The sequence below is a fragment of the Tiliqua scincoides genome, chromosome 2, assembly GCF_035046505.1.
Source record: "Tiliqua scincoides isolate rTilSci1 chromosome 2, rTilSci1.hap2, whole genome shotgun sequence".
Lineage (NCBI taxonomy): Eukaryota > Metazoa > Chordata > Lepidosauria > Squamata > Scincidae > Tiliqua > Tiliqua scincoides.
The window spans coordinates 6,284,878-6,312,787 of record NC_089822.1 but is presented as its reverse complement, the minus strand read 5'-3'; the positions used below and the strand labels follow the sequence as shown (position 1 = coordinate 6,312,787).

General features: G+C 44.6%; 1 protein-coding gene across 3 annotated transcripts in view; it reads right to left on the bottom strand.

Moving 5' to 3' along the window:
* The window catches only part of KATNAL2 (katanin catalytic subunit A1 like 2), a 43,263-nt gene extending 20,975 nt beyond the window's left edge, over positions 1-22,288 (bottom strand). Inside the window, exons 1-9 of one of the 3 annotated variants that reach the window (XM_066615186.1) lie at positions 22,164-22,288; positions 10,408-10,478; positions 9,156-9,322; positions 8,868-8,904; positions 6,143-6,272; positions 4,687-4,785; positions 4,059-4,157; positions 2,737-2,814; positions 1,541-1,639 (exon numbers count right to left, since the gene is read on the bottom strand). In XM_066615186.1, coding sequence (XP_066471283.1) covers positions 1,541-1,639; positions 2,737-2,814; positions 4,059-4,157; positions 4,687-4,785; positions 6,143-6,272; positions 8,868-8,904; positions 9,156-9,322; positions 10,408-10,478; positions 22,164-22,214 — 831 coding nt within the window. In that variant the 5' untranslated portion in view covers positions 22,215-22,288. Of the gene's footprint in view, positions 1-1,540; positions 1,640-2,736; positions 2,815-4,058; positions 4,158-4,686; positions 4,786-6,142; positions 6,273-8,867; positions 8,905-9,155; positions 9,323-10,407; positions 10,479-21,951; positions 22,010-22,163 lie in introns of those variants that run through there. The other 2 variants (XM_066615187.1, XM_066615188.1) reach the window with 2 other exon arrangements.
* Positions 22,289-27,910: the final 5,622 nt, after the last annotated feature.

Genomic DNA, 27,910 nt, shown 5'->3' with positions numbered 1-27,910 from the left:
GTTTATAACTGCCTCCATGTCCCTCTCCTTACTTTGTTGCCTCCCTTGTGCCTGTTTTTGGGACTGTAAGCCCGTAACAGAGATCTGTATTAACCTTAAGAACATAAGAACAGCTCCACTGGATCAGGCCATAGGCCCATCTAGTCCAGCTTCCTGTATCTCACAGCGGCCCCACCAAATGGCCCAGGGAGCACACCTAATAACGAGAGTCCTGCATCCTGGTGCCCTTCCTTGCATTGGCATTCTGACGTAGCCCATTTCTAAAATCAGGAAGTTGCACATACACATCATGGCCTGTAACCCGTAATGGATTTTTCCTCCAGAAACTTGTCCAATCCCCTTTTAAAGGCATCCAGGTCAGATGCCGTCACCACATCCTGTGGCACACCATGCACATGCACACACAAATTACATAGTGCTAGTAGTAGTCATTAACTTCCCCAAGGTGCAGTCTGTAGGTGCATGAGGCAATCAGGACTGGGTCTGGGTGAAAGCTCTTCTGGAAACTGTGCATACTGCCTTAAAGGCCATCATGTATGAAAGGCAAGGACATACAGGAATCACCTGCTTTCTTCTATTTTTGACAATACGTTCTTTCAACACATTTCAGTTATACCTGGAAGTCATTCACTTAAATGCTCCACTCTTTCAAGCTCTCTCTGCTGTTCTAAAGGCTAAAATTACCCCCCCCCCCATGTTGATTTGCATGACATGGTGATTCAAACTATTTTGGGGTGTGTGTGTGTGTGTGTGTGTGTGTGTGTGTCAGAGAGCGAGAGAGAGAGCACACACCAACTTTAGCTCTGGGTCTATTCTCATTTCCACAAGCATAAATGAGAGTCCATCTGCAGAAATCTTTGTGTGACAGAAGGAATTTGCAAGATAAAAAAGCTATTTGCAGTTTACTCACTAAAAAAACATTGGAAACAACATTCATAAACTTAAAAAAAAAAAACACCGGTTCCGCTTTTCAACCATTTCCACTTTTCACCATGGCTCCAGTCCCTACCCTGCCAGGAGTGGGGAATGGCTGTAAACATTAAGGAGGAAACAAGCAAAGGGCCTGTCAGTTTCAGAAGTGGCCCAAAGAAGGTCTCTTAGTACTGGCTCCACCTTATGTTCTTCACCAGTAGGACACCAGACCCACCATATTCTGCCTCAGCTCTACTCCTTAGTTTCACCCAAATACTAAAAATAACTTTGGACCAGGAACATGTGGTGCAGCGATGGCAGGTGAAGCAGAATCGCCCCACCAGAGTCCTTCGAAAAACACTGCCACCACTGCTGTCATGTGGGGCATGCAAATACAAACCACACATTCTGAATGAACAGTGTGGGTCACATGTAGGTTGCACACATGCAGCAGGGGGGTGGTTCTGCCTCACCTGCTACCCCCACACCACATGTCCCTGCTTTGAACTCCAAGTTGATGACAAACCTAAACAAAAATTTTAAAAGCAGACAATATTTTAACCAGAAGCCTTTACTGAAGGACAGGCCAGTGCAAAGATATTCCAATCATTCCTTGGTGCTTCCTTACCTTTATGGGATAAACGACAGCTTCCTTGACCAGCCGTTTAGCTGCTTCAAGGCCGATAATGTCACCCCACTTTACGTCTGGGTTGTGAAGATAGATATCCTGAAAGACGTTATGTAGACTTTAAAAAAATTAAAAGACGCCTCCTTCCGGAAAAGAAAAGCGGTGCATTATCTGAAATATTTGCACATTGCTTCGCAACAAAAACAAAAAAAGTTCAAAGTGGTTTACAGGACTTGGAGGTTTACAGGACAAAAGAAATTTTTAAAAAGGATCAATGTGGTTATGGGAGGATATAAAGTAAAAACAATTGTATTAAGGTGGCAATCCTACTCCTTCCAGGGAGTAAGCCCCACTGCAGACTGTGTGGGTACTTTTGAGTAATTGTGCATAGGATGCATTGTAAGAGTTGTGTCACATAAAAAGCGTAAGCTCTTTGTTACTGGAACAAACAACTGAAAAGGAATCCTTAACGAAGTAACCTCAAAGTAAATCCCACTGAAACTTATGGAGCTTTCTGCTGAGCAAGTAGGCTTAGGATTGCAGCACAAGAGCCTTCTGATATTAGCCAGGAACATGAGCTGCTCAGGGTTACACCAGTATCGCATCAAGCTGATTATTTCCCTTTTGTCAGCAACCAGTTCCCAGGGGAAAAACAGAGGGCATAATATAGTTAGTAGGAAGTTTTCTTACACAGACCCAACTGAATAGGAGCTATGTAAGAATGAGGGCTCACTCCAAAGGGTTCACACAGGAGACCTTCCTTTCCTCTGGATTCCCCATGTCTTCAGGTACATCAGCCTCTGGTGTGCCAGAGGCGCAAGCCTTTGGCGTGAGCTGAAGGGAAAGACTCAAAGGACTCTTTGCCTGTGGGTCTTCACCGGTGGATCAAGACAGTGGATCAGGAGATCATATGACTCTTTGCCGTGGCCCTTGTTGCTGAGAGGCTCATCATCTTGGATCCCTGATCACCAGCTCTAAAATTTATAATTTATAATGTATAAGTAGCTGCCTTGAGTGCTCTTTTCTGGAGTGGAAAGGCGGGGTATAAATTATGCAAATAAATAAATATAAATAAACCTGGATTTGGGTACTGAGAAATGGAAGACACCTTGACCAATTACTTGGAAGGGAGAATTGCATGATCAACTAGTACTCATACTGCTTGCCAGGACTGAAAAGAAATGGGTCAATCTTACCCTGCTTACAACTGCTGCAAGTTCTCTCATTTCACCTGTCATCCCAATAAAAGCACCCAGAGGTTTTAATAATCGTTCCTGCGAAGACAATAAATAAATAAATAAATAAATAAATAAATAGAATAGAATATACGCAGTATGCAAAAATATTCTGCTATTTTTGTTTCTGGTATTTTCAGGTGCTGTCAAGTGTTATTACACATCACAATTTTGAGTCTTGCATTAGGGCGTGTTTGGACATTTGCTCACTTTTCCCCACTGGCTCTTACATGTGGCAAGATCCTCAGACCCATGGATGGCCTGCCTCCTGCTCCTTTTACCACATACACAAGGTCATGCCTCAATCAGAGAACCTTGGACTACTTGAATGAGTTTTTCCTTACTCCTGGTTACTGCATTCAGTCCAAGGTCAAAGAGGTCCTCTGTGTTAACAATCCTTGGTATTTCCTGACTTTTATCATCCTGACACCTTTTATGCAGGGTGAGGAGAGAAGAGAAAGCATGTGGGCAAGACTGCATCTGATCTCATGGCATGCACCCTTGGAAGCATAGCACCTGAAAGGGCCCACGGCTCTTTCCAACTTCATCAGAAATGGTAAAGCATTGCTGAAAGTTCTCTCATTCTCTAATCAGGAGAGGAGAAGTTTGCCATCCTTATAATGAGCAAATCATGAGATTTCTCCACGTGCATCTTCAATAAAGTGAGAATCTGGTTGTAACTAGAAAACCATATCACAAACCCCATTTCACTGGACATTTCTTTGAGACAAAAGAATTGGTACCTTGACTATAAGAATAGAAAGACACAATCCAGCCAAAGGTGAACTTCCATTGGTTTCAATTGGAGAATTAAGCAAATGTTTTAAATTCTCCTGATGAAATCAATCAGACTTCAAAATGCTTAACTTATGGCTGAATCATATCCAAGAGTTTTACCCCAAGATTTTGTTGGTGGGAAAAAACTGGGGCAGGTGGGATTCCAGGTCTTATTTCTAAGGGCAAGAGCGAAGGAAGTGTTTACACTTTAGAATTCCAGGTCCATTCTTGTCCCTTCATCTCACATTAGGCTTTTCCCCCAAGGCCTCTAATTATTCAAAAACTTCATCTCTTGCCACTTAATTCAGGACAAGCAAGCAAATACACACATATTTCCCTAGTTTGCACATTTCAAGAATCTGGTTTTCCTGAATACAAAATATATACGCTTTAGGTATAGAAAGTCAAAACCATCAACTTAGCACACGATTCTCATCTGTCCATTGGGGATCTCCCAGGCACCCATGCTTTGTCAAACTTATCATACAGAAACTGCAACAAATTACCGAAGGATCTGGATTGCAATTAAAGCTGTGCAAGGCTATTTCACTTGATGCTCCTTTGATAGCATCTTGGATCATCCCACGAAAATCAATAATTTGGCCCTGTAGAAGATAAACAATGTTCATTAAAGAAAAAAAGTTACACCTGGATTTGTTCACAGTGTGTTTTGAACCTGGAACCTGATGGATGTCAGACAAGGACTTATCCTAGACAGGGTCTTATCCTAGACTTATCTCTTAAAAATTGGCTGAATCAGGGAGGTGCGATATCAGACCAGCAGGAAAGCCTCTGAGACAGCAATAGGCCAAGGCAAGTCATATGGTAAGACCTAACTTCTAGAAAAGCTTCCAGGTCATTTGCTGGTCTGACCAACTGTGGAGCAATATCTCTGCCTCTCTGTAAGCAGTCTTGTCCAGCTCTAAGGAATATGCACCTTGACCTGGAAGAAGCCAAGACTGATATGGATCAGGTCTGAGAGTCCCATCTCTAAAAGATACCCTCTGAACTATCCTCAAGATATCCAAAATTCCCCCTTCGATATCCAAAATTCCCCCTTCAGATACCCAAAATCTCATAACATGCCTCATGGATATGCCATTGACTAATTCTTTTTGGATATAATTGACTAACCCTTCGTGGATGAGTTCTTTCACCACCACCTCCTTTGTGGACTGCAGATATACTTAAACCAAAGTCAGATGATACTGGACCTAAAGCACCTTCACTTTCCTACAAAGGGAGACACACACACACATTTTAAAATTACAGGTAGTGAGGTTTCTAAGCAGTTTCCCTAGTTCTCCATGTCTGGCCTCCTCAGCACTATCTATGCATTTCTAAGAAACTAATACACAGTGATACTAATCCCTGCAGGCTTTTCTTCTGCAAACAAGGAGAATGTAGGAAAAAAGGAAAGCAGCAATTTTCTCAGTCTACAGAGACAACGCTGAAAAATAGGAAGCAAGTTGCACTTCAGGGAGGTGAAGAAGCCATTGTGGTAAGGATGTTTCAACTGCCTCCATTCTTCACATTGACCCAGTTCAGATAATCATCTAATCCAGAAGTTCCCAAACTGTGGATCTCAAGCCCACGCGAGGTGGGTTGCAGGTTGTTCCCACCCACCCGATCTTGCTCCTGAATGCCTCCAAATAGGAGCCATTCTGGAAGATGAACAACTTACCAAGAGCCTCTGGGGAGCTCCTCCAGGCTGCGATGGGCTGCAAACCCACTCTTATCTGCTTCCGCAGGCCTCAGAATAGCCGCAGAAGCTTCCAGAAGCCACTTCTGGTTTTCAGAAGCAAACCGGAAACGGCTTCCCAAAAACCAGAAGTGCTTCTGGAAGCTTTTGTGGGCCATTATGAGACCCACAGAGGTCAAAGAATGGGTCTGCAACCCAGCACAATCCAGAGGAGCCCCCTGGTGGAGCCCCCAGAGGCTCCCTCCTGCACCATCAGGAGCATCACAATCCACCACAGAGAACAAGGTGGGTCACGGTGCTGAAGCGTTTGGGAATCGCCGACCTAATCTAAATGACCTCAGCCATTCTCAACAGAAGCCAGACAGCTCCCTGCGTATTACAGCATGTTGAAATGTTCAAGTTTTCTTGGTGTTCAATAATAAATGTTTATCTGTGTTGTATCCCTGTTTGAGAGGGGGGCCCTGAAACCTGAGAAGAGTGCCTAGGGGGCTGAAACCCCTCACCCAAAAAAAGTTTGAGAATGGCTGGTTTAGATTACTATGAATGAACCATGGCAAGCCTTGAACTTGTACACTCCCTGTTCCCCTGCTTCCTCCTTTGAACTACATTGACCAACGGTCTGATTCAATGTAAGGAAGTTTCATACGACCATAGGTATCCTCCTACTGAACAATCCTGTCTAGGGCCAACGTGATGCAACTGGACAGATTTGAGACACCTGCCTACTGAACTAACAGCTAAGCCAGTGAACACACACTGCTACTTTCACTGATTGAATTCCTCAATATTTTTCAAATCTAAAAACCCACCAGTTATCTACTGATTGATACTACTGCCATTTCTAAATTATGTACTTATAAATGTAAAAGGGTAAAAAGAAATGTCAACCTCTTTAGGGCTCTCCTTGCTGGACAGCTTGGCCTCAACTGTCCTATTAGATGAAGTTTTCGATACTGCCCTCTGCAACGTTTGATGTGGATTAATTTTAGGAAGATTACGGCATGTGCTGCTAGCTGCCCTAAGACACAAAAAAGGCTTTTAGAAAGCATCAGACTTACATCAGATGTTGAAATGTCAAAGCGCTGAGGTTAGAACAGTATGCTATAACAAGAGAAAGAGCATCACCATAAACCCTGTGGAGTCCCTTCTGAACTCCATTCCACTCTTCTGCCGCCAGTTCCTTTGCTCCTGCAGCCCATTCCTCAAGGCTAGTTCTTCTACCACCTTTCCTTCAATGCCCCCTTTCTCATGGCAACTTTTCATTGTGTCCTGATGAGCACACTAAGAAGAGACCCAGCTTGCTCCTGTGGAGGGAACTGGGAGATTGACACTGCAGTTGTGTAGTGCTCAGAAGTCCAGTGCAACCTCAGGGAAGATCCCCCCTTCAGGCTGGAAAGGAATGCTTGAGGTTACTGTTTTGACACTAGGCTTCTGAGGGGCCCCAATAGGACTCAAAAGCCCACCCCCACAATGAGCCTCTGTTCCCCTCTACATCTGAAGTCCAGGGCAACTTCTGAAGATCAACACAACTGCAATCCCTTGCCCACAACCAAACTTTAAACTTGGAAAGAGAGGAGAAAGTTGACCTCACAGAAAGAAGCATCAAAATGGTTAGAGGCAAAGAGAGGGGCTAGAGTCCTAGTGACCACCAGTATTGGCTTGGCTGCCAAGGTCAGTCAAAAATTGTACCCCCCTCCCCTGCTCAATCCACTGCCAACTTTGCATTCTTTTTTCATGTATTCATATCTTTACTCCAGCTTCTCAAACAGCAGCTTTGGCGTATGTTCTTTTTAAAGAGAAAATGATAGAGGGGAGTAATTAATCCCCACCCCATGCTGCAGCCTCAGTCCAGTTCAGGGGATTTTACAGTTGCTTTTAAGGAAAAATAATTCCTTAACCCATTTTTGCCATGCCCACAGGTGTACACATTTGGGCCGTGTTGTGTATGTGCTACGTTGGGCAGAAATGGCTTAAGGCTGGTTCCCCTGCATCTTGTGTAGGTTGAACATTATCTACTAATCTATTTTGCTACACAAAGTTCTTTGCTATATTTTTTCGCAGTAAATAAAGATTTTTTAAAAACAACAACAATACTAAATGTGTTTTTTGTGTGTATATGAACATTATCAGCTGTGTTGTCATTTTGATGTGAATAAAATAAATAATAATAATAATACTCTTGCTCTTTGTCAGGCCTTTGGCATCCCAGGCCCTGAACTGTTATAAGCCAGGATGTGGCAGGAGGGGCCTTGATGTCCAGGCCTGGTCTGAAATGTAATTAAAGGAACAGCAGCACTGTATATGTGTGTGATTAGTAATCAGCTGCACCTGTTGCAGGTGGGAGCCATGTGACCTGGGGAGATGCGTGCACAGTCACGTAGGCTATGGTGGAGTGGTGCAATGCACCACTGGACAGCCAATCAGAGTGGGTCACAAGACTATCTTGTGACTATGAAGTCGCCCTAGTCTGATTGGCTGGCCCCGGTATATAAGGGGGCAAGAGCAGACACCAAATGTGGGTTGCTGTGGTGGTCTTTCTGTGTGTTGTGCTGCTGGTTTGCTCTGTGACTTGGACTGCTTATCGTGACTGTGCCTCTCTGTATCCCTGATTCCTGAATCATTTGACTGACTACTCTTCTGCCTGCTCCTTTACCAATACATGCTTCTACAACAAACAGGCCTGTGTTTGCTCCTTTGGCTCTGTTTGGGATTGCTTACTCCTTGTGCTGTCTTCCTACGCTCCTGTGCCACTCTGCTATCGGGAAAGCAAGGGCTATCCTCCCCTGCTGCCCTGACAGCTTCCTTCAGCTTCCTTTTCTCTGGGCTCCCTTAGCATCTCTACATCCCAGGACCACCTCCCATTCCTCCATCATTCACCGTGTTTAATCCAAGTCAAACTAACATTTTTGTTTTCGTTCCTCACAGAAGCTGGATTGAAAGCTGTTTACTTCCTCAAGCATTTGAATATTCCAAGGCATTGCATTCATTCAGCCAATCAATGCCAGCAGTTTCATTGCACTGTACCTGTAGCTATGTATATCTATCATATCAGGAGAGTCACTGCTCCTGAAGATGTCTGAAATGTCAGAGGGGCACAGGACACAGCTATTTGGAAAGACAGCAGAGATTCAGCTAACTTCCAAAAGCAAATCAGGTGATGAAAAGTCATCTCTCTGATGTGATTCAAAATGCTACCTTTTAAGTATTATGTCTGTACACATCTTTTAAAAATAAAGGATTATTTTGCAAGGATACCTGTGGCTCCTGAAAACATTGGGAGCAGTTTTATTAAGCCTGTTCTTTCAAGTGTCACTAAGGTTGCCTTTTAGACTGGAATAACCTACTTGTTAAAACAGTTATTGCAAGACAAAAAGTGGGAGTCTTTTTCAAACTGAATGCAAGCTGCAGTGGCAATGCAGGTTTTACCTCAGAATTACAAACGTGGGACAAGAAAAAGCCACCATAAGCATCATTGGTTGACAATGACCTACAGATGGTAAAAATGCAGAGGCCGCTGTGCTTGTGTGCTGTCTACATCTAGCATACCATAGAAATGAAGAAAAGCAAATAAAGAAATAAATGTTGTTGGTCTCACAGCTGACATTTCTCTTACCTTTTTGTTTTTCCACCACTTTTTGATTTATTATCTGCTGAGGAGGGAAAAGGAAAAAAGAGAAAAGAAAAACCAAGAACTTGTCACTCTATTTTGTTTTAGTTTTAAAAAGGTACAAAATTTAAGGTCACAACCCAACACCATGTTAAGCATATTTAAGCCACAACCCTTATAGTCCACCATATTTATACATTGCTGGTGCTAAAAAAAATTTAAATACTAGTGGCAGTAACAAAACTCAATTTAAAAAAACATAATAAAAATTCTTCCTAGATGGAAGTCACGTACTGGTGTCTAAAACTTTTTTTGTAATCTTCGGGTACTTCTGGAATTTGACATAGTAGTAACTCTCATATTCCATCAAAATCGTCTCTAGATCAACATTGTCACATACTTCAAACCGGCGCAAGCCCAGCTTTGTTTCTTGTTCCAACGCATTTGCAGCATCAACATACCTGAAAAAAACAGAGTCAGAGTTAAATAATAATAATATAATATACAGTATTTATATACCGCCTTTCTTGGTCTTTATTCAAGACTTTATTCAAGGCGGTTTACACAGGCAGGCTTATTAAATCCACGCAGGGATTTTTACAAATTGAAAGAAGGTTCTCTCTTTCAAGAACCACCACATTCAAGGTGTTACACTCCGATCTGGTTTTAACATTCTGGCCTCCATCCTCCCACGCTCCGAGCAGATGGAACAGCTCAGCTGCAGCTTGTCAGCTGCTTCAAGGTCGCATGGTGCCGGTGGCCTCGAACTGGCGACCTTGTGGATGTTAATCTTCAGGCAAATGGAGGCTCTACCCTCTAGACCAGACCTCCTGCCCACATGGTGCTCCACAGTTGTCTGAACTGCGGGGTGGTGGAGAGAGGTAGGTGAGGGTGTTGGGGAAGATGGAGGAAGGGGGAGAGGGCAGGGAGGAGGGATGTCGGGGGGGGGAGCAGGGCAGGAGTGAGGCGGGACCAGTGTTGCAGGCCTGATATGGAGGCTCTTGATTCTATGGCAGCCCAAAGGTTTCCGCAGAATTGAGTAGCCCCATTCTGGGGCTACTTGCCTTACCTGGGGGAAGGGGATGAAAGTCCCCTTCCTCTGAAGAGCTGGCTGCCCTGTTGTGCATAGGATGCTGTGGCAGCCGTTTTGGCGCTGCAGCAGGCCTAGTGCAATAGGCAGCAAGAGCCCGATCCTATCCAAATTTCCAGCACCTGTGCAGCCACAATGCAGCTCCAAGATAAGGGAACAAATGTTCCCTTACCTTGAGGAGGCCTCTGTTACTGCCTCCCCACCACAGGATGCAGTGCACGCCCCAGTGGCATAGCTGCCCTGATACTGGAAAACTGGACAGGATTGGGCCCTAAGACAAGGTGAAGACAAGTTAAACTTTTGAGGATTTAGTTGCAAGGCTGAAAATAGCAAGAATAGAACTATACGAATAGAATAGAGAATAGACCAGAATAGAACTGGGTAACACTTTTGATTCCTTTTTTTAAGCAAGGAAAAGAATGTATAAAGCAAACTGTTAAAGAGGAAATAACATACCCTTCCTCAGTTAAATAATGTAAAATCAGAATAAGAAGGTTTTTTCGACGGGCTTCTGTTCGCAGCTCTTCCTGTAAATAAAGCGGGAAATTTTAGAATGCGACTTTTTTTTTTAGAGTAAACATAACCATTCTCAATTGTAGACTGTAAGTTTCTTGGAACAGAGACCTGTCTGTTCTTTGACGCTTATGAAACTCAGGGCCCAATCCGATCCAACTTTACAGCACTGATACAACCAAACCAATAGGGTGTGCACTGCATCCTGTGGTAGAAATCAATCATGGAAGTAACCTCAAAATAAGGGAATGATGTTTAGGGCTTCACTGCAGCTTCTTTGGCACTGGAAACTTGCATAGGAGTGGGCCCTCAGACAAATACCAACACACACACCAACAGCACTGTAAAAAATTATAATAATAATCTCATATTCTATACCTCATTTTATGATCTGTCATCTGTACGAGCTTTTGAAGCGTGAAACAGGTTTTGCATTTCCTCTAAATATAGCTGAGAATTGACTGTCCCTTTATTTTCCCCAAGGGACATCTCAAATTACCAGGGATTCTGTGTAACTCAAAAGCCTACATGCTACTACACTTAGAGAAGTTGGATATGAAACGGTATTGTTTGAACACTTTAGTTTCCTCTTCAGTTAGATCAATTCAGCCGGGTCAGTTAGGTGGCAAGGGGTGCATTTACCCAGCCTTGACTGTGCAGCAGCTGTGGCCATACTTGAGTACCATCGAACCTGAACACGGTGGTCCATGCCCTAGTGCAGGGGTGTCAAACGTAAGGCCCAGGGACCGGATGTGGCCTGTGGAAGCTTTTTATTAAGCCCTCAGGCTCTTAGCTGCTGAGCAGTGCTGAGGTGTTACTGCTGAAAGGGCAGCCCATATGAAAATTGGGCTCTCCCATATCTTGAAATATGATCAAGATTTATGTATTTTCTCTTCTGTCATTTTCAGCAAATGAGTTCCTAAGTGGGAAAAAAGTGCTTAATTTTTATTATGACCTGTTTAATGACATCACTTCCTGTCTAATGACATCACTTCTGATCCTCCTCAAGCATGATGAATGCTATTCAGTCCTCTGACTGAAACACATTTGACACCCCTGCCCTTGTGACTTCAGAATTGGGTTACTTAACACACTCAATGTGGGGTTGCACTTGAAGATGCTTTGGAAGCTGCAGCTAGTGCAGAATGAGGCAGCTAGGGTGGTTTCCAGAGCAAGGTAGTTTGATTCTGTTGAACCACTGCTTTGGCAACTGTACTGGCTGCCCATTCCTTTCTGGAACCAATTCAAGGTGCTGGTACTGACCTTGAAAGCCCTTCACAGTTTGGGGCCAAGTTACCTGATGGATTATCTTTTCCCATATATTCCAGCCTGCCCTCTTAGGTTATCTGAGGGGGCTTTCCTGCAAGTGCCACCTTTCTTGAAAGTTAGGGAGTTGGCACAGGAGCAAGACTTCTCAGTAGTAGCACCACAGTTATGGAACTCCCTACATGGGGAATTAAGATCTACCCCCTCCCTCATGGGATTTCAGTGAGGGCTCAAAATGTTTTTCTGCTTTCTGGTGTTTGGGTGACAGGTTGTCTGCCTCCTGTGGCTCTGTAGCAGTAACTTGGTTGTAAATAGTTTACCCTCCTCTAATTGGTTTTGCTTATTTTTGTGATTTTATCTGTTATTTTTATATATTGTATGTTTTTAGATGGAAATTGTAAGCCACCCTGGACTTCTGCTCCAGCAGAGGAAAGGTGAGGCAAAAATCTTTTAAATATAAATAAATAAATTCTGAAAAATTTTTGCTCATAGGAAGGAAAACGCTCACTAATGCTAGTTTCCTACCAGTAGACTCCAGCAAGATTGCTGAACAGAGATAGGCAGCGCCAGAAGAACACAGAATGTGGAACCCTTGAAAGAGCAGGAAGGAAGCTGCTTCTGGATAGAGAGTGCCTAAAGAAGTTGAATTTCTTCTCACATTTTACTGATTCAACTAAATATCCAACGTCTAACAGTAGTGTATTTTAAACACAGAAATGTTTGCTCATAAAGAATGTATCCAGTACTGCAGGTACTGTATACAGTCTGCATAAATTCCATAGAACAACTTAGGAATGCCACATATGATGGGACTTTTGTGGATTTGTTCCCTGTTGAGATTTTAATATTATTGCCATTGATGGGTTTCACGGTTCAGTGATTTAGGAGTTCCCCTGCTGTAACCAAGCTCAAAGCATGTAACATTTGCTCACTTTCTTCTCTTCTCCTCTGTTTCCCCTTCCCCTCCTTCTGCTGTCTTCCCCATTGACTACTTTAGCTTGTACGTTCCTTGGAGCAAAGGTCTGACTTTTTTCATTGATAAAACTCTTGAATTTGTTTATGTGTTCACTGATGCTGCTTGCTGTAATAATAATATACACTGAAGAGATTCATAAGACGCTGTATACTGGTTGGACCTCAGTATCCATGGGGGATCCTTTCCCTGACCCCCACACAGACTGAAACCCATGGATAATGGAAGCAGTGGGTGGGATCCAATAGGACCACTGGACATGACAAGAAACGCCTTCCAATTGAATTCAGCAGAGGTGTTCTGAGGCCCCAAAGGGTCAGAAGTGCACTTCTGGTTTTTGTGACAACCAGAAGTGCTTTTCTGACACCTCCGGGAGGTTTCTGAAACCTCCATGTATGGCCACCCCAGGCCTCAGAAAGTGTTGCAGTAAGCAGCCAAATTGCACTGAATCTGCGGCTCAAGGCCAGGCAACACACACCCGGGAATGAAGACAACACACGGCAGATGTCCACCACCAGATGCCCTTTTACAGATCCAAGCAGACTTGAAAGCAAACAGTTCTGATAGTACACAAATCACGATCCTCACCGACGTAGCTTCCCACACACAATTCACTTCTGCATCTCCCACATTGCAGCTTGCACAGGCTGCAGTATATACTGGCGTTAACCAATCAGGGCGAGCTACTGTCTGGTGATGTGCTGAGTCACCATCGGGTGATACATGGGGTGACACACCAGGTGACAATATCAGGTGACCAGGTATTGCATCAGCCACTCCCATGAAGCTATGCCTTGTGTCAGGCCTAGACATCAGGGCCTTGTTCTATCCAGCCTGCAAATTCCCAGCAGGCCTGGGGCTGATACCACAACAGAAAGCCTACTGCATGTGACCAGAAGGTGCTTCCAGTTACATCCAGGAGAACCTCTGTGGTTCCTCCAGACAAGAGTTTGGAACCGGCGGTGGGTCAATCTGTAGATAAAGTAGACCTACTTTATACACAGTTTCCTTTCAACACATAATGCTAGGGGTGTTTGTTTCCAATTAGTAAGATAGGATTACAGTCTACATCTTACTGAACACAATGGGCTTACTTCTGAGTAAAATCACACCATTTTCAAACACTTCTATATATGCTTTATTCACAAAGTAGCCAAGTGTATGGGTGCAATCCTTATCAGTACAAAGTGAATAGTCACTCTTTATTTGATAGTAGAACTACAGGTAATGATCTTTTTGAATAACTTTCTATAATCTGACTTTTTTCCTAAGAAATGGAGAGCCATCTGGTGGTACAAAAAGGAAAGTTTTCATTTCTATGTGCCCTTAAAGACAAATGATGGTGTTGTACTGTTATGAATAACTTGTGCAACAATTCCCAGATATTTTTATATAGCACACTGGTGCGTCACAGGACTGCAGAACAAGACAAAATTAAAGGCTGCTATGGGCCCACCCACAGAGGAGGATGCTTCCAGCCACTCTTGCATGATTCAATATGTATCTCTGCATGAGTCACTGCTCTAGGCTTCCTCCTGCCAATCTGGAGGCAGACTGAGAAAAGTGACTCAAGCAGGGACACAAGACTTAGGCCCCTCTATGAGTAGGCATTACTAACTCTTTCACTTCTGAATTGTTCTTAGAATTAAGAGTAATGAACACTCCCTGGGTCCCGTTAGGGAGAAGGGCGGGATAAAAATAAAGTTTTATTATTATTATTATTATTATTACTCCCAATTCTAAAATCTAAAGAAATATGCTTCAGCTTTGTTCAGGATTACTAGACCAACATACTAGGGCTGATCCAGGAAACAGTTCCTCCCCTTCAAATTTTACCACTGATGCACCCTCTTTAAAAGGTGCCATTTCCCCAGGAGTATAGGAACAGAGATGCAAGTCATAATGTATGTGTGTGGGTGATTGATATATATCACAGGGTCAGTGGTGTACTGGTAAGTTTTAAAGTGCAAGACTTGTCATGACTCCCTCACAGCCACACTCCACTAAGACTATAACAAAAACTTTAACTTTAACATTTCCTCATTAGTAAGTTTTCCTCTGCCACCATTTATCACTGTACTGGAGCATTATATGTCATTGAAAGATCAAATTTCATCCTACACTCTTGGCATGGATTACAAGTTTTAACACAAATGTATAAAACTTTAAAGATAGGATTACAAAATATGCCAAAATATAAAAGGTGTATTAAAGTACTAGCCCACACATGTTTAATCAGATATTTAGATCCCCTATGTTTAGGAGGACATGCTCACAGTAAATTTGCATAAGACCGTAACTATAACATGAGCTACATCCCATGTCTCAGGTAGATCTTGAGAAAGACAATTACCTAGATCAGAAGTTGGCAACCTACAACCTAAACAGACAAAAAAAATTTTTTACCCCCTAGTCTGTGGAACTCCTGGACATAGAATGTGATGATGGCATCTGATCTTAGATGCTTTTAAAAGGGAATTGGACAGATTTCTGTGCTTTCACTTTTAGAAGACTGGGGTGCCCTTCAGACGGTCGCGCAGGGCTCCCCACACTCAGGGGAGGCTGCTGCAGGGACTGGTGAGTACATGCCAACCCCTACAACCCCCTTAGCCAGAATGTGATACCAGATCAGCAAAGATCCATCTGAAATGTTGTGGTTCTTGAAAGATAGAACCTTTCTTCAATTGTAAAAATCCCTACAGGGATTTAGAACAGCTGGCCTATGTAAACTGCCTTGAATTAAAGTCTGAGGAGAAATCTGACAACCAAGAAAGGCGGTATATAAATACCTGTATTATTATTATTAGCAACGCAATACTGGGGATCGTATCGCTGCCTCCCCCCGCCCCGCAAGAACTTACTCGGCTCAAACTAGAGAGTTTGAGAACCATTGGCATAACCCCTCCTGCAATGAGAGAAGTACTGAAACCCTGTTCCCTCTGCCTACATCCCTAGAGATGATCACTTCAACCAACTTGCCTCTCTCCCCCTTCAAGCTGAATCACTCTGAGCTTCAAGAACAGGTTACACCAGGGGTGTCAAATGTAAGACCCAGGGACCGGATGTGGCCTGTGGAAGCTTTTTATCCAGCCCTCAGGCTCTTAGCTGCTGAGCAGTGCTGAGGTGTTACTGCTGAAAGGGCAGCCCATATGAAATTTGGGCTCCCATATCCTGAAATATGATCAAGATTTATGTATTTTCTCTTCTGTCATTTTCAGCTAATGAGTTCCTAAGTGAGAAAAACGTGCTTATTTTTTATTATGACCTGTTTAATGACAGCACTTCCTGTATAATGACATCACTTCTGGCCCTCCACAAGCATGATGAATGCTATTCAGCCCTCTGACTGAAACACATTTGACACCCCATGCTCAACTCTGAGCCACTCTGGTTTTTTTCCTTTCTTCTTTACCCCTTTCCATCAGGCATTTCCTGGAAAGAGTTTCATTTGTAAATTTAATAAGCATCTTTCTAGTTCTTTCATTTTTTTCTGCCCATTCATATTTGTACTGAAATCGCTGAAGATATGGCAAGGAGGTAGATGTGGTGTCAGTAGTGGCCCCTTTAAGAGTTAAGGTCTGGGCTCTCAGCAAAGGCTGCGCTACTCAGCTGCAGCCACTAGAGGCAATAGAGACCTTAGAGCAGGGGTGTTCACACTTTTTTGGCTCGAGAGCTACTTTGAAACCCAGCAAGGCCTGGAGATCTACCAGAGTTTTTTTTATAATGTTCGCACCATCATAACATATAACATTTATGTGTATAATGTATGTTGGTGTACCTTGCATAACCACATGAGCCAATATTGCACAACACAACATAACTATAAACATTTTTTGTAATTACTTGAGTTTACTTTGATGACTTGCACTGAAGTGAATCAGCCAAGGATGCATAGTCCAGACAGTAGCTGCTGACAGCCAGCCTCAAGCACACTTCCAAATGTTCATCAGTCATGGTGGAATGGTACTTGGACTTAATGATCTTCATGTAGGAAAAGGCTGACTCACATAAATAAGTGGAGCCCTTCCTGCCTCAGGTGCTCTTATATCCCTGAGGGCCCTATTGCCTTCAAGTGGCTGCAGCTGTGCAGCACACTCTGCTGGATGCCCAGGCCTTACCCTTAAAGGGGCCACTGCTGACACCACATCTACCTCCTCACCAGATCTTCCTCGATTCCAATACAAGTGGGAGGGAAGCAGATCTCTATACAGACCAGTGCAAAAACAGGGGAAAGGTGTGGGGGAGGGAAGATCTCTATATAGACATCACAGCAAGACCAGTGCAAAACCCCTTGCACACAGAACCAACAGATGGAAGTTGGGGGGGGGGGTGGCAGATCTCCATACATACCAGTGCAAAAACAGGGGAAAGGTAAGTCAGCCCCAGTAGAGTCAACGGGCTCACTCCCAGGGATGTGTGGACGGGAGAGAAGCCTGCCAACCGCTCCTCTCCAGGTCTACTCACAAGTCAGCCCCAGTAGAGTCAAGGGGGCTCACTCCCAGGGATGCACGGACAGGAGAGAAGTCTGCCAGCGGCTCCCTCCCAGGGAGAAGCCTGCCAGGGGCTTATTCCCTGGGCTCCCTCCCTGGGCTCGCAAGCCTGCCAGGGGCTCACTCCCAGGGATGCATGGACGGAAGAGAAGCCTGTGATCGACTCATTTTGCCTCGTGATCAACCGGTGGATCGCGATCCACGTATTGAGCACCCCTGCCTTAGAGATATAAGGAGCACCTGAGGCAGGAAGGGTTTGTGGGTTGTAGTGGAGAGTGGTGGAAGGAGAGACTTGCTGGCTGATGAAATGGACTGACTTTGTGGCTAACAAACCTATTGGACTGTTGACTTATGGCTCTGCCTTGTGGACTGACCTTCTAGCTAATTGACTGGCTATTGACTCACGGACTGACCCACGACTCTGCTGACCAATTAATGGACTGGCTAATGACTTATTGGACTGATTATCTGGCTCACTGACTAGCGGACTACTTGAACAGGCTGTGAAGTACTGGAGAACTGAGGTGTGCTATTATACCTGGAAGGACTGCTGCCTTAGGAACTGGGAAGAGGGGTCCCTGCAGTTTGAACAGGCAAGCTACCCTGGTGGTGGAGTCTAGCAGTGTTGCTGTAGAGAACTGGGACCATTTCTGGGGAGCAAAAGTGGAGCTAATTAGCTTAGAGTGGGCATAAGTTCTCTAAGTGAGGCTTGGATTGGGAATCTGGCAGAACAATATTTCATTCATTTATACATATGCATGTTTAGCCTTATGTAATCACTACTGATTTTTCTGTTCCAGTTAACCATTACTAACTATGCTCACCCTTACAAGCAGTAATTCCTTATAGTGATCAAACAGTATTTTATGAATATGCTCTTCTGTTCACTGTTTCATTTTAAACTTCCTCGGATGTTTGGGTTTGAGTTACTCTCTACTCTGCTTTCTTTTTATGGAATCAGTCTCAAAGATGCATGCACAGTGACCCTAGACATATAGGTTTTGTGAAACATACTGAGTGCATGCAAATGTGTCATTGAAGCATCCATGGTAACACCTCAAAGCTCTCCCATCCTTGCCAAACATTCTGCATGCTGTCAAAAAACAAACACAAACACATATGACAATAAATTATGGTTCCCTGTGCTGATTTGCATGATAGATTTCCATAATTTATTCTGAGTACAGCATTTATATATTTTTCCATAGTCAAAGTACACCCAGGCCTGCCAAAAAAAAGCAATTGCCAGTGGTTTCCATAGAACTGGTAGCTCTTGTACATGTGCAAACAATAGAAGCACTTAACAAGCAAAACATTACTTAAAATTCAGTTTAGGTTTATAGTGATTTACACTCATTTCTTTAATTGGCATGCAGAGTGCCACATTCTTACAGCCACTGGTATTTCAATAGATGTTTAAGTGTTTAAAGTTTAATAAGCTCCCATTCCTAGAACAAAAAAAACTGGTGTAATTAAATTTTCAATTACTATAAGGGGTTTTTGGTCCATACAATTAATAAAAGCTTAAGGCACTTAAACAGGAGCTAGTTTTAAAAGCTAAAAGTGCTTCCCTAATTAGTTCCAATGCTTACAGAGCACATTATTCATTTCTTAAAATGCCAGACATTGTTTTCTTTGCAGCTGACAAAAGATGAATTAGCATGCAATCAAGATTTAATATTACAACCGGATAACTCCTCAAGGTTCTCTTTTTTTCTTTCCTAAAAAGGTGCTGATGTTGCTGTTAATTTTAATGAAACTGAAGCTGGGATGATCAGACTTGTTTCGTTCTGCATTATTGCAGTCCTAGGACAATTTGGTGGGCCTGCTCTGCAAAAGTGCATACAAGGCCTATCAAATATTTATTAGTGAGTCCAGGCGAACAGACCTCTCTGCAAAGAGTTTTAAATACAGAGCATTAACGTTACAGAAGTACACTACTATTCAACTATGCAGGTTGGCAGACAGGTTCCTGACCTTTTTTTTTTTTTAGTATTGTAGGGGCTACCCTCCCAATTGCTCAGGGCCTGTATCCAAAACACACATTTCTCATTGCTCTCTTTCACACACTAACTACATATTCTCTCTTGTTCCTTTGCTGTTTCATCATATACATGTTAACGTTAACATAAGCTGACTTGTGATTCACCAGCGATTGTGCACGCTCACATAAAGGTTTAGAGAAAGTGAACAAAAGCAGAGTACAGTACAGGCATACCCCCTGTATCCACAGCGGGTCTGTTCCAGGGCCCCCCCCCCCCACAGATATGGAAACAAGGGAACCCTGTCTGTACTGTATAGAGGAGGCTCCTCCAAATCCTAGCTCAGGGGCTGGATTCAGGGTTTGGGGAAAATCTTCTACTCCATAAGTGGAGCTTACCATTCCACCTCCACGTGGCTCTTCCGAGTAAATCTGGGCAGTGGGATGCTCTGGCAGTTGTCTGTCCAGATGTCCTACTGCACAGCCCTCTCGGCCATTGGGCAACAGACATGACTTCCTGTCTGTTCTGATGCTTCCTGATGCCCAGAAAGCTTCCTGATGCCCAGATCTACTCAGAAGACAAGCCATGTGGAGGCAGAATGGTAAGCTGGAGTCCAAACGGGTACCGCATTTTCATTACACAGAGGTCACAAGTTTGGCAACTGCTGGTATAGCATAGTACTCTGGTCCCCTGCCCCCATTTACTTTTGCTTTCTTCATTAGCAAACAGGCACATTTCTTGCTTTTACAGAGTCTAGAACAGGAAACCAACAAGCAGACAGGCAGCCTGCACGCTAGAGCAGGAGTGTCAAACTCGTTTCATACAGAGGACTGAAGTTAGCTTTCAGGGCTCCTGCTAAGGGGTGGAAGTGATGTCATTAAGCAGAAAGTGACATCATTAAGCAGCTAATGGCCAGAAGCCAGACCTTGTTCTCATATAGAAACTCATTAACTGCAAATGACAAGAAGAGAAAATATGCAGATCTTGATATTTCAAGATTTGGGAAAGCCCAATTTTCAATTTGGCTGCCATTTTAGCGGTAACATCTCAGCAGCTGAGAGCCTGAAGTCCAGATAAAAAGCTTCTGGGGCCGCATCCGGCCCCCAGGCCTTATGTTTGACACCCCTGCACTAGAGGGACACAGTCAGAACATTAACAGGGAACTTCCTGCAATTTTGTAACTAGAAAAAATAAGGAAGTGACATTTGCAGCATGCTGCTAGCATGCTTCCAGCACAGTTATTTTAAAAACAGCAAAATGGCACCCCCCTCATTGAAATCTTGTGCATGAAAGTCACCATGTTGTAACCATACCCTGCACACAGAGAAGGCTTGCCCCCAAGCAGCCACCCCCTGACTTGGGACAATGGTGGTACTTGTATATATTATAAAAGGTGAATATCATATATATCAGTGTTTTAAATTTTGTTTTATTTCTAAGTTGCCTTGAGTGCCCTTAGTGGGGTATGTATGTTTGCATGCATACATGCATAAATAAATATGGAATCCCTAGCATGTATACACTGCTGAAACAGAGACGCCTGCATTGGCTTGGTCATGTCCTGAGAATGGATGATGGCCGGATCCCAAAGGATCTCCTCTATGGAGAACTTGTGCAGGGGAAGCACCCTACAGGTAGACCACAGCTGCAATACAAGGACATCTGCAAGAGGGATCTGAAGGCCTTAGGAATTGACCTCAACAGGTGGGAAACCCTGGCCTCTGAGTGTCCCGCTTGGAGGCAGGCTGTGCAGCATGGCCTCTCCCAGTTTGAAGAGACACCTGCCCAACAGACTGAGGCAAAGAAGGAAGGCTCGTAGCCAGGGAGACACACCAGGGACAGACTACATTTGCTCCCAGTGTGGAAGGGATTGTCACTCCCAAATTGGCCTTTTCAGCCACACTAGACACTGTTCCAGAACCACCATTCAGAGCGTGATACCAGAGTCTTTCGAGACTGAAGGTTGCCAACAACATAAATCCAGTGAATGCTCTTCTGCATTATTGCCACTGCCTCCCTCTCTTACTTTTTTCCCCTCTTGGCTTTTATTAGAGACTTAAAGAAACAATTTAAAAAGCGAATTTACAAACACTTTAATTTATAAGTATAAAATTTATATAATTGCAGGTTATATAGTAATATAATATATTGTGTGTATATATAGTATATAATATACAATTTATATTCAATTGTATATTTAAAAATATATATTTTTGGAGATGTTTGAAAATGGTGTTCTTTACCTTACTCATAAGCAAGCCTTGGAGCCTTAAAGGACCCTCTATATATTACATTTGCAATCTGGCTTTTTAATAATTGTTGCTTTTAAATTATTATTATATAATTTGTAGTATATTATATCATCTAGTCGCATGAGAACAAAAAACATGGAGCGAGTGTGGGCCACATTGGAAACATTGCCAATGAGGATGAACCATCAATGTATGTATCAATGTATATAATATCATATGGTATATAATATAATTTTTAACATATACATTATACATTTAATATGGGTGTATATATTATATAATATACATGAGTATTTTTAAATATTTATATTTAATGTATATACATATTTAAAAACGCATATACATTTTCACAACATACATTTTACAATGTACAAAAATGTACATTAAAATTTTAATGTATATATTAAAAATGTACATTTAATGTATAATGTGTATATGTATATTTAATATATGAATATGTATAAATGTATATTTAATATATGTAGTTTTTAGAGGTGCTTGGAAATTGTCCTTCCCTTACTCACAAGTAAGCTCAGTGGGTTCAGCAGGACTGAGGCTGACACTGAACAAGCAACCCCAATGCTAAAGCAGCTCTGCAGGCAGCTGCCGCCCTCTGCGACTGCGCATGCGCGCAAAGCTCAGCCGCCTCCCCTACGGAGCACGCGCAAAGGGACTCCGCAGAGGGCGTTACCATAGCAACGGGAAACACGACCCGAGTCCCCCCTCACTCCCTCACCGCCTCCTTGGCCTGATAGGTCGTCCTTAACGTTTGGTAGGTCAGCTCCATCGGCGCAGGGGGGCCCGAAGAAGCGCCGCCCGGACTTCCTCTCGCGGGTCCACCTCGCGCCGCTCCTGCCGCCGGGCCCCCGTGCTGTGAAGCGGCACCCGCCGTAGGTTTCGCCGCTGTAGACGGTGGACCAATCACAAAGCCGAAGTCCGCAAAGCCTACCCAATCACCGTAGAAGAGGGGTGGGACCAGAAACCAACCAATCCTGCAGCGGGACAGGTTGAACGCTGGAGCAATGACGATTAGGTCGGGTGGGAGGCAGGGAGATTTGAGGAATTCACCATTCATTGGAGGGAGGGGTGGGAAGACCACCCAATCAGAGCACAGAAAGGGTGTTTTCCACGCCCACCACGTGTCTCCCTTTAAATAGGCTTGGAGAGGAAGTGACGTGTCAGGAAGCCTGCTGGCAGGTTTACAGAGGAGCGGTCCTGTGGGTGCAGCTGGTCAGGGCTCTGCTCCTTGTTCCTCCAGGCAGGGCTCAGGCTACAGAACGCCTGGGAGCTGCCTTGAAGGTGCCCCTTGGCCAGGGCAGGCTAAGTGCAGGGAGGGAGTCTCAGGAGGAGACACAGCCCAAACTGATGCATGTCTACTCAGAAGCAAGTTCCACTGCAGTCAATGGGGCTTTCTCCCAGGAAAGTGTGGATAGCTTGGGCTGACAAATGGCTGCACACTGTGCAGCAGGGGTCCTTATTAGTATTATTATTCCAAACTACATGAGACACACAGCCCACTCCTTTGCATGTCTACTCAGAAGTAAGTCTCATTAGAGTCAGTGGGGCTTACTCCCAGGAAAGTGTGGATCAGCTTGACTGTGGCTTAGATCAGCTAGTCACGGAGCCCACCAGAGGACTGGTGACTCTGGATTTAATTTTGTGCGGTACGCAGGACCTGGTTAGAGATGTAAACGTTACTGAGCCATTGGGGAACAGTGATCATGCTGCGATCCGTTTTGACGTGCACGTTGGGGGAAGAATACCAGGCAAATCTCTAACAAAAACCCTTGACTTCCGACGGGCGGACTTCCCTCAAATGAGGAGGCTGGTTAGAAGGAGGTTGAAAGGGAGGGTAAAAAGAGTCCAGTCTCTCCAGAGTGCATGGAGGCTGCTTAAAACAACAGTAATAGAGGCCCAGCAGAGGTGTATACCGCAAAGAAAGAAGGGTTCCACTAAATCCAGGAGAGTGCCCGCATGGCTAACCAGCCAAGTTAGAGAGGCTGTGAAGGGCAAGGAAGCTTCCTTCCGTAAATGGAAGTCTTGCCCTAATGAAGAGAATAAAAAGGAACATAAACTGTGGCAAAAGAAATGTAAGAAGGTGATAGGGGAGGCCAAGCGAGACTATGAGGAACGCATGGCCAGCAACATTAAGGGGAATAATAAAAGCTTCTTCAAATATGTTAGAAGCAGGAAACCCGCCAGAGAAGCGGTTGGCCCTCTGGATGGTGAGGGAGGGAAAGGGGAGATAAAAGGAGACTTAGAGATGGCAGAGAAATTAAATGAGTTCTTTGCATCTGTCTTCACGGCAGAAGACCTCGGGCAGATACCGCTGCCCGAACGGCCCCTCCTAACCGAGGAGTTAAGTCAGATAGAGGTTAAAAGAGAAGATGTTTCAGACCTGATTGATAAATTAAAGATCAATAAGTCACCGGGCCCTGATGGCATACACCCAAGGGTTATTAAGGAATTGAAGAATGAAGTTGCAGATCTCTTGACTAAGGTATGCAACTTGTCCCTCAAAACGGCCACGGTACCAGAAGATTGGAGGATAGCAAATGTCACGCCTATTTTTAAAAAGGGAAAGAGGGGGGACCCGGGAAACTATAGGCCGGTCAGCCTAACATCTATACCGGGTAAGATGGTGGAATGCCTCATCAAAGATAGGATCTCAAAACACATAGACGAACAGGCCTTGCTGAGGGAGAGTCAGCATGGCTTCTGTAAGGGTAAGTCTTGCCTCACGAACCTTATAGAATTCTTTGAAAAGGTCAACAGGCATGTGGATGCTGGAGAACCCGTGGACATTATATATCTGGACTTTCAGAAGGCGTTTGACACGGTCCCTCACCAAAGGCTACTGAAAAAACTCCACAGTCAGGGAATTAGAGGACAGGTCCTCTCGTGGATTGAGAACTGGTTGGAGGCCAGGAAGCAGAGAGTGGGTGTCAATGGGCAATTTTCACAGTGGAGAGAGGTGAAAAGCGGTGTGCCCCAAGGATCTGTCCTGGGACCGGTGCTTTTCAACCTCTTCATAAATGACCTGGAGACAGGGTTGAGCAGTGAAGTGGCTAAGTTTGCAGACGACACCAAACTTTTCCGAGTGGTAAAGACCAGAAGTGATTGTGAGGAGCTCCAGAAGGATCTCTCCAGACTGGCAGAATGGGCAGCAAAATGGCAGATGCGCTTCAATGTCAGTAAGTGTAAAGTCATGCACATTGGGGCAAAAAATCAAAACTTTAGATATAGGCTGATGGGTTCTGAGCTGTCTGTGACAGATCAGGAGAGAGATCTTGGGGTGGTGGTGGACAGGTCGATGAAAGTGTCGACCCAATGTGCGGCGGCAGTGAAGAAGGCCAATTCTATGCTTGGGATCATTAGGAAGGGTATTGAGAACAAAACGGTTAGTATTATAATGCCGTTGTACAAATCGATGGTAAGGCCACACCTGGAGTATTGTGTCCAGTTCTGGTCGCCGCATCTCAAAAAAGACATAGTGGAAATGGAAAAGGTGCAAAAGAGAGCGACTAAGATGATTACGGGGCTGGGGCACCTTCCTTATGAGGAAAGGCTACGGCGTTTGGGCCTCTTCAGCCTAGAAAAGAGACGCTTGAGGGGGGACATGATTGAGACATACAAAATTATGCAGGGGATGGACAGAGTGGATAGGGAGATGCTCTTTACACTCTCACATAATACCAGAACCAGGGGACATCCACTAAAATTGAGTGTTGGGCGGGTTAGGACAGACAAAAGAAAATATTTCTTTACTCAGCGCGTGGTCGGTCTGTGGAACTCCTTGCCACAGGGTGTGGTGCTGGCGTCTAGCCTAGACGCCTTTAAAAGGGGATTGGACGAGTTTCTGGAGGAAAAATCCATTATGGGGTACAAGCCATGATGTGTATGCGCAACCTCCTGATTTTAGGAATGGGTTAAGTCAGAATGCCAGATGTAGGGGAGAGCACCAGGATGAGGTCTCTTGTTATCTGGTGTGCTCCCTGGGGCATTTGGTAGGCCGCTGTGAGATACAGGAAGCTGGACTAGATGGGCCTATGGCCTGATCCAGTGGGGCTGTTCTTATGTTCTTATGTGGATAGGATTGGGCTGACAGTTGTTAACGGGGGCTCAGCTATTGGTACAAGTCTCAGTGTGAGACCTCAGTATTTATTTATTTATATAATTTATACCCCTCCTTTCTGTCCCAGCAAAGGACACTCAAGTCGGCTGACAAAGAAATCATATAAAAACATAAAATATATAAATGGGTATAAAAATAAAACATTTAAAAAACAATAAAACACAATAAAACTTGGAACCCAAAATTAAAATAAATGTTTTTTAAAAATCCAATCACTCTATTAATGGTGTCTGCACTCCCACCCCCCAACTTCCTTGAGATGTCACATGACCCTTCTGCAGGGTTGACCCATAAACCACACAACATGGACCACATACTCCACTCAGCATTCAGTCACTTTCACTTCACTATTAAATACAGCATCCCCTCTTACTGAACTCTCTTACCCCCTGTCCTTTCTCACGGAGCCAGAGGTCCCCACCTTCTCCCCTGTCCCCCTCTCACAGAGGCAGAGGTTTCCACTTTCTCCAGTTCCTCTCGCACCAAGACAGAGGACACCAGCTTCTCCCTGAATATCAATTAGCTATTGGCGCAGTATGTATGATGCTCACAAAAGCACCACTTTTTGCAGGTCTGATGGTGCTATTTCAGTGAGCTACAGTTAAAATTTTGTTGTTGTTATATTTTCACATAAGAAGATAAGAACATAAGAACAGCCCCACTGGATCAGGCCATAGGCCCATCTAGTCCAGCTTCCTGTATCTCACAGCGGCCCACCAAATGCCCCAGGGAGCACACCAGATAACAAATAATATCCTCACATAGTCAGGTAGATGTTATTGACTGTTTTATCCAGACATCGAGTCCTTCCCAAGGACCTGGGATGCCTGGTTTTTGTCCTATTTTGCTGTTATAAATATCCTTGCAAGATGTAAGCTGCTCCCTGTAAAGCTGCTTTCTGTAGCTGGTGGATGGCAATTTCTGTGGCCCCAATGCTGTTCAGGTGCTCTTCAATGCAGAGGTGTTCCTGGGGGTCCCCGCGCCTGGGTCACCCCCAGTTTTCTGCCCCCCACACCCCATTTAACCCCCCCTTCTCTGCCCCCCACACCTGACCCAGAAATATTTGCGGTGACGTCATCCTCATGGCTATTACTTCCACACAGCTGCCTCCTCCGTTCCCCCTTTGAAAACAAGGGAGAACGGAAGAGGTAGCTGAGGCCCCCACGGAGCCTTCCGCACCCCTTGCAAGCAGCGTGGAAGGCTCCTTGGGGACCTGGGAAGAGACATGTGTCTCCTCCGAACGGAGGAGGCGCGTGCCGGTTCCGCTCCGCCTCGGAGGGATGCCCTCAGAGGCAGAGCAGGGGCACCCCGGGCCAGGAAGCGGCACGCGTCTCCTCCGAATTCAGAGCAGGTGCGCGCCAGTTCCACTCTGCCTCTGAGTGACGCCCTCAGATGCGGAGCAGGGGCGCCCAGGAGCGCTCCTGGGAGGCAGCGGGATGCTGCCTCTCAGGCAACGTCTCAGTGCCGACTGGGCCACCTATCCCCTCCCCTCGTCCTTTATAGAAGGACACAAGATGGGTGCCCTAGAGTGTCAGTGCCTCTCTAGGGCACCTGTCTCCTATCCTCCTATAAAGGAGGAGGGGAGGGGGTGGCTCAGTCGGCACCGAAGCGCTGACAGAGCTGCCTCTCTGCAGCGCTCCTGGGCGGGGGCCCGGGCCTGAGAGGTGCCCCTGGAGGGTTAGCGCTCAGGGCATTTGCCCTGTTTGCCCCCCTCTAGGTATGCCAGTGCTTCAAGGCCTCTCAATTTCTACTTGTAAATCTCTGTACTTTTTTATTTTTTCCAGTTCTTTTTCTTCCATTCTGCTATTCCCTGGGATGGCTATACCAGTTATATTGACCTGTTTTTCTTTCTTCTAGACTGCAGTTCAAGGCCTCTTTTTTTTTTCTTCCTGTACTGATGGACTTGCAGCATCCCTCTTCCACTTGCGCTGCATTCCACCTCTTCCATCTGAGCTGCAAGTTTAACCATTAAACATGAGAGCCAAATCACGTCAGGAAAAACATATGCTTTGGCCAGTTCTTTTCCAAAGTTTTCTTAAAATAGCATGTTGGAGAAGGGCACAATCTGGATCAAAACAACATCAGGGCAAAAAAAAATAATCTCCCCCTCCCGCCCGCTGTGGTTTTGCTGTACTCCATGTACGGTTTAAGTAAGACTTTAGAACAGTGGTTCCCAAACTATGGGTCAGTACCTACTAGTAGGTCATGATAATGACTGTGCCTTTGTCCACTTTGAAGGGCAGATCTAAGGGAATGCACCAGAATGGTCCCAATTTAATGGATGCAGGGCCCCACAAACTCTCAAGAAGGAAGTTCCCCTCAACTCACAAGGAAAATGAATTGAGCCT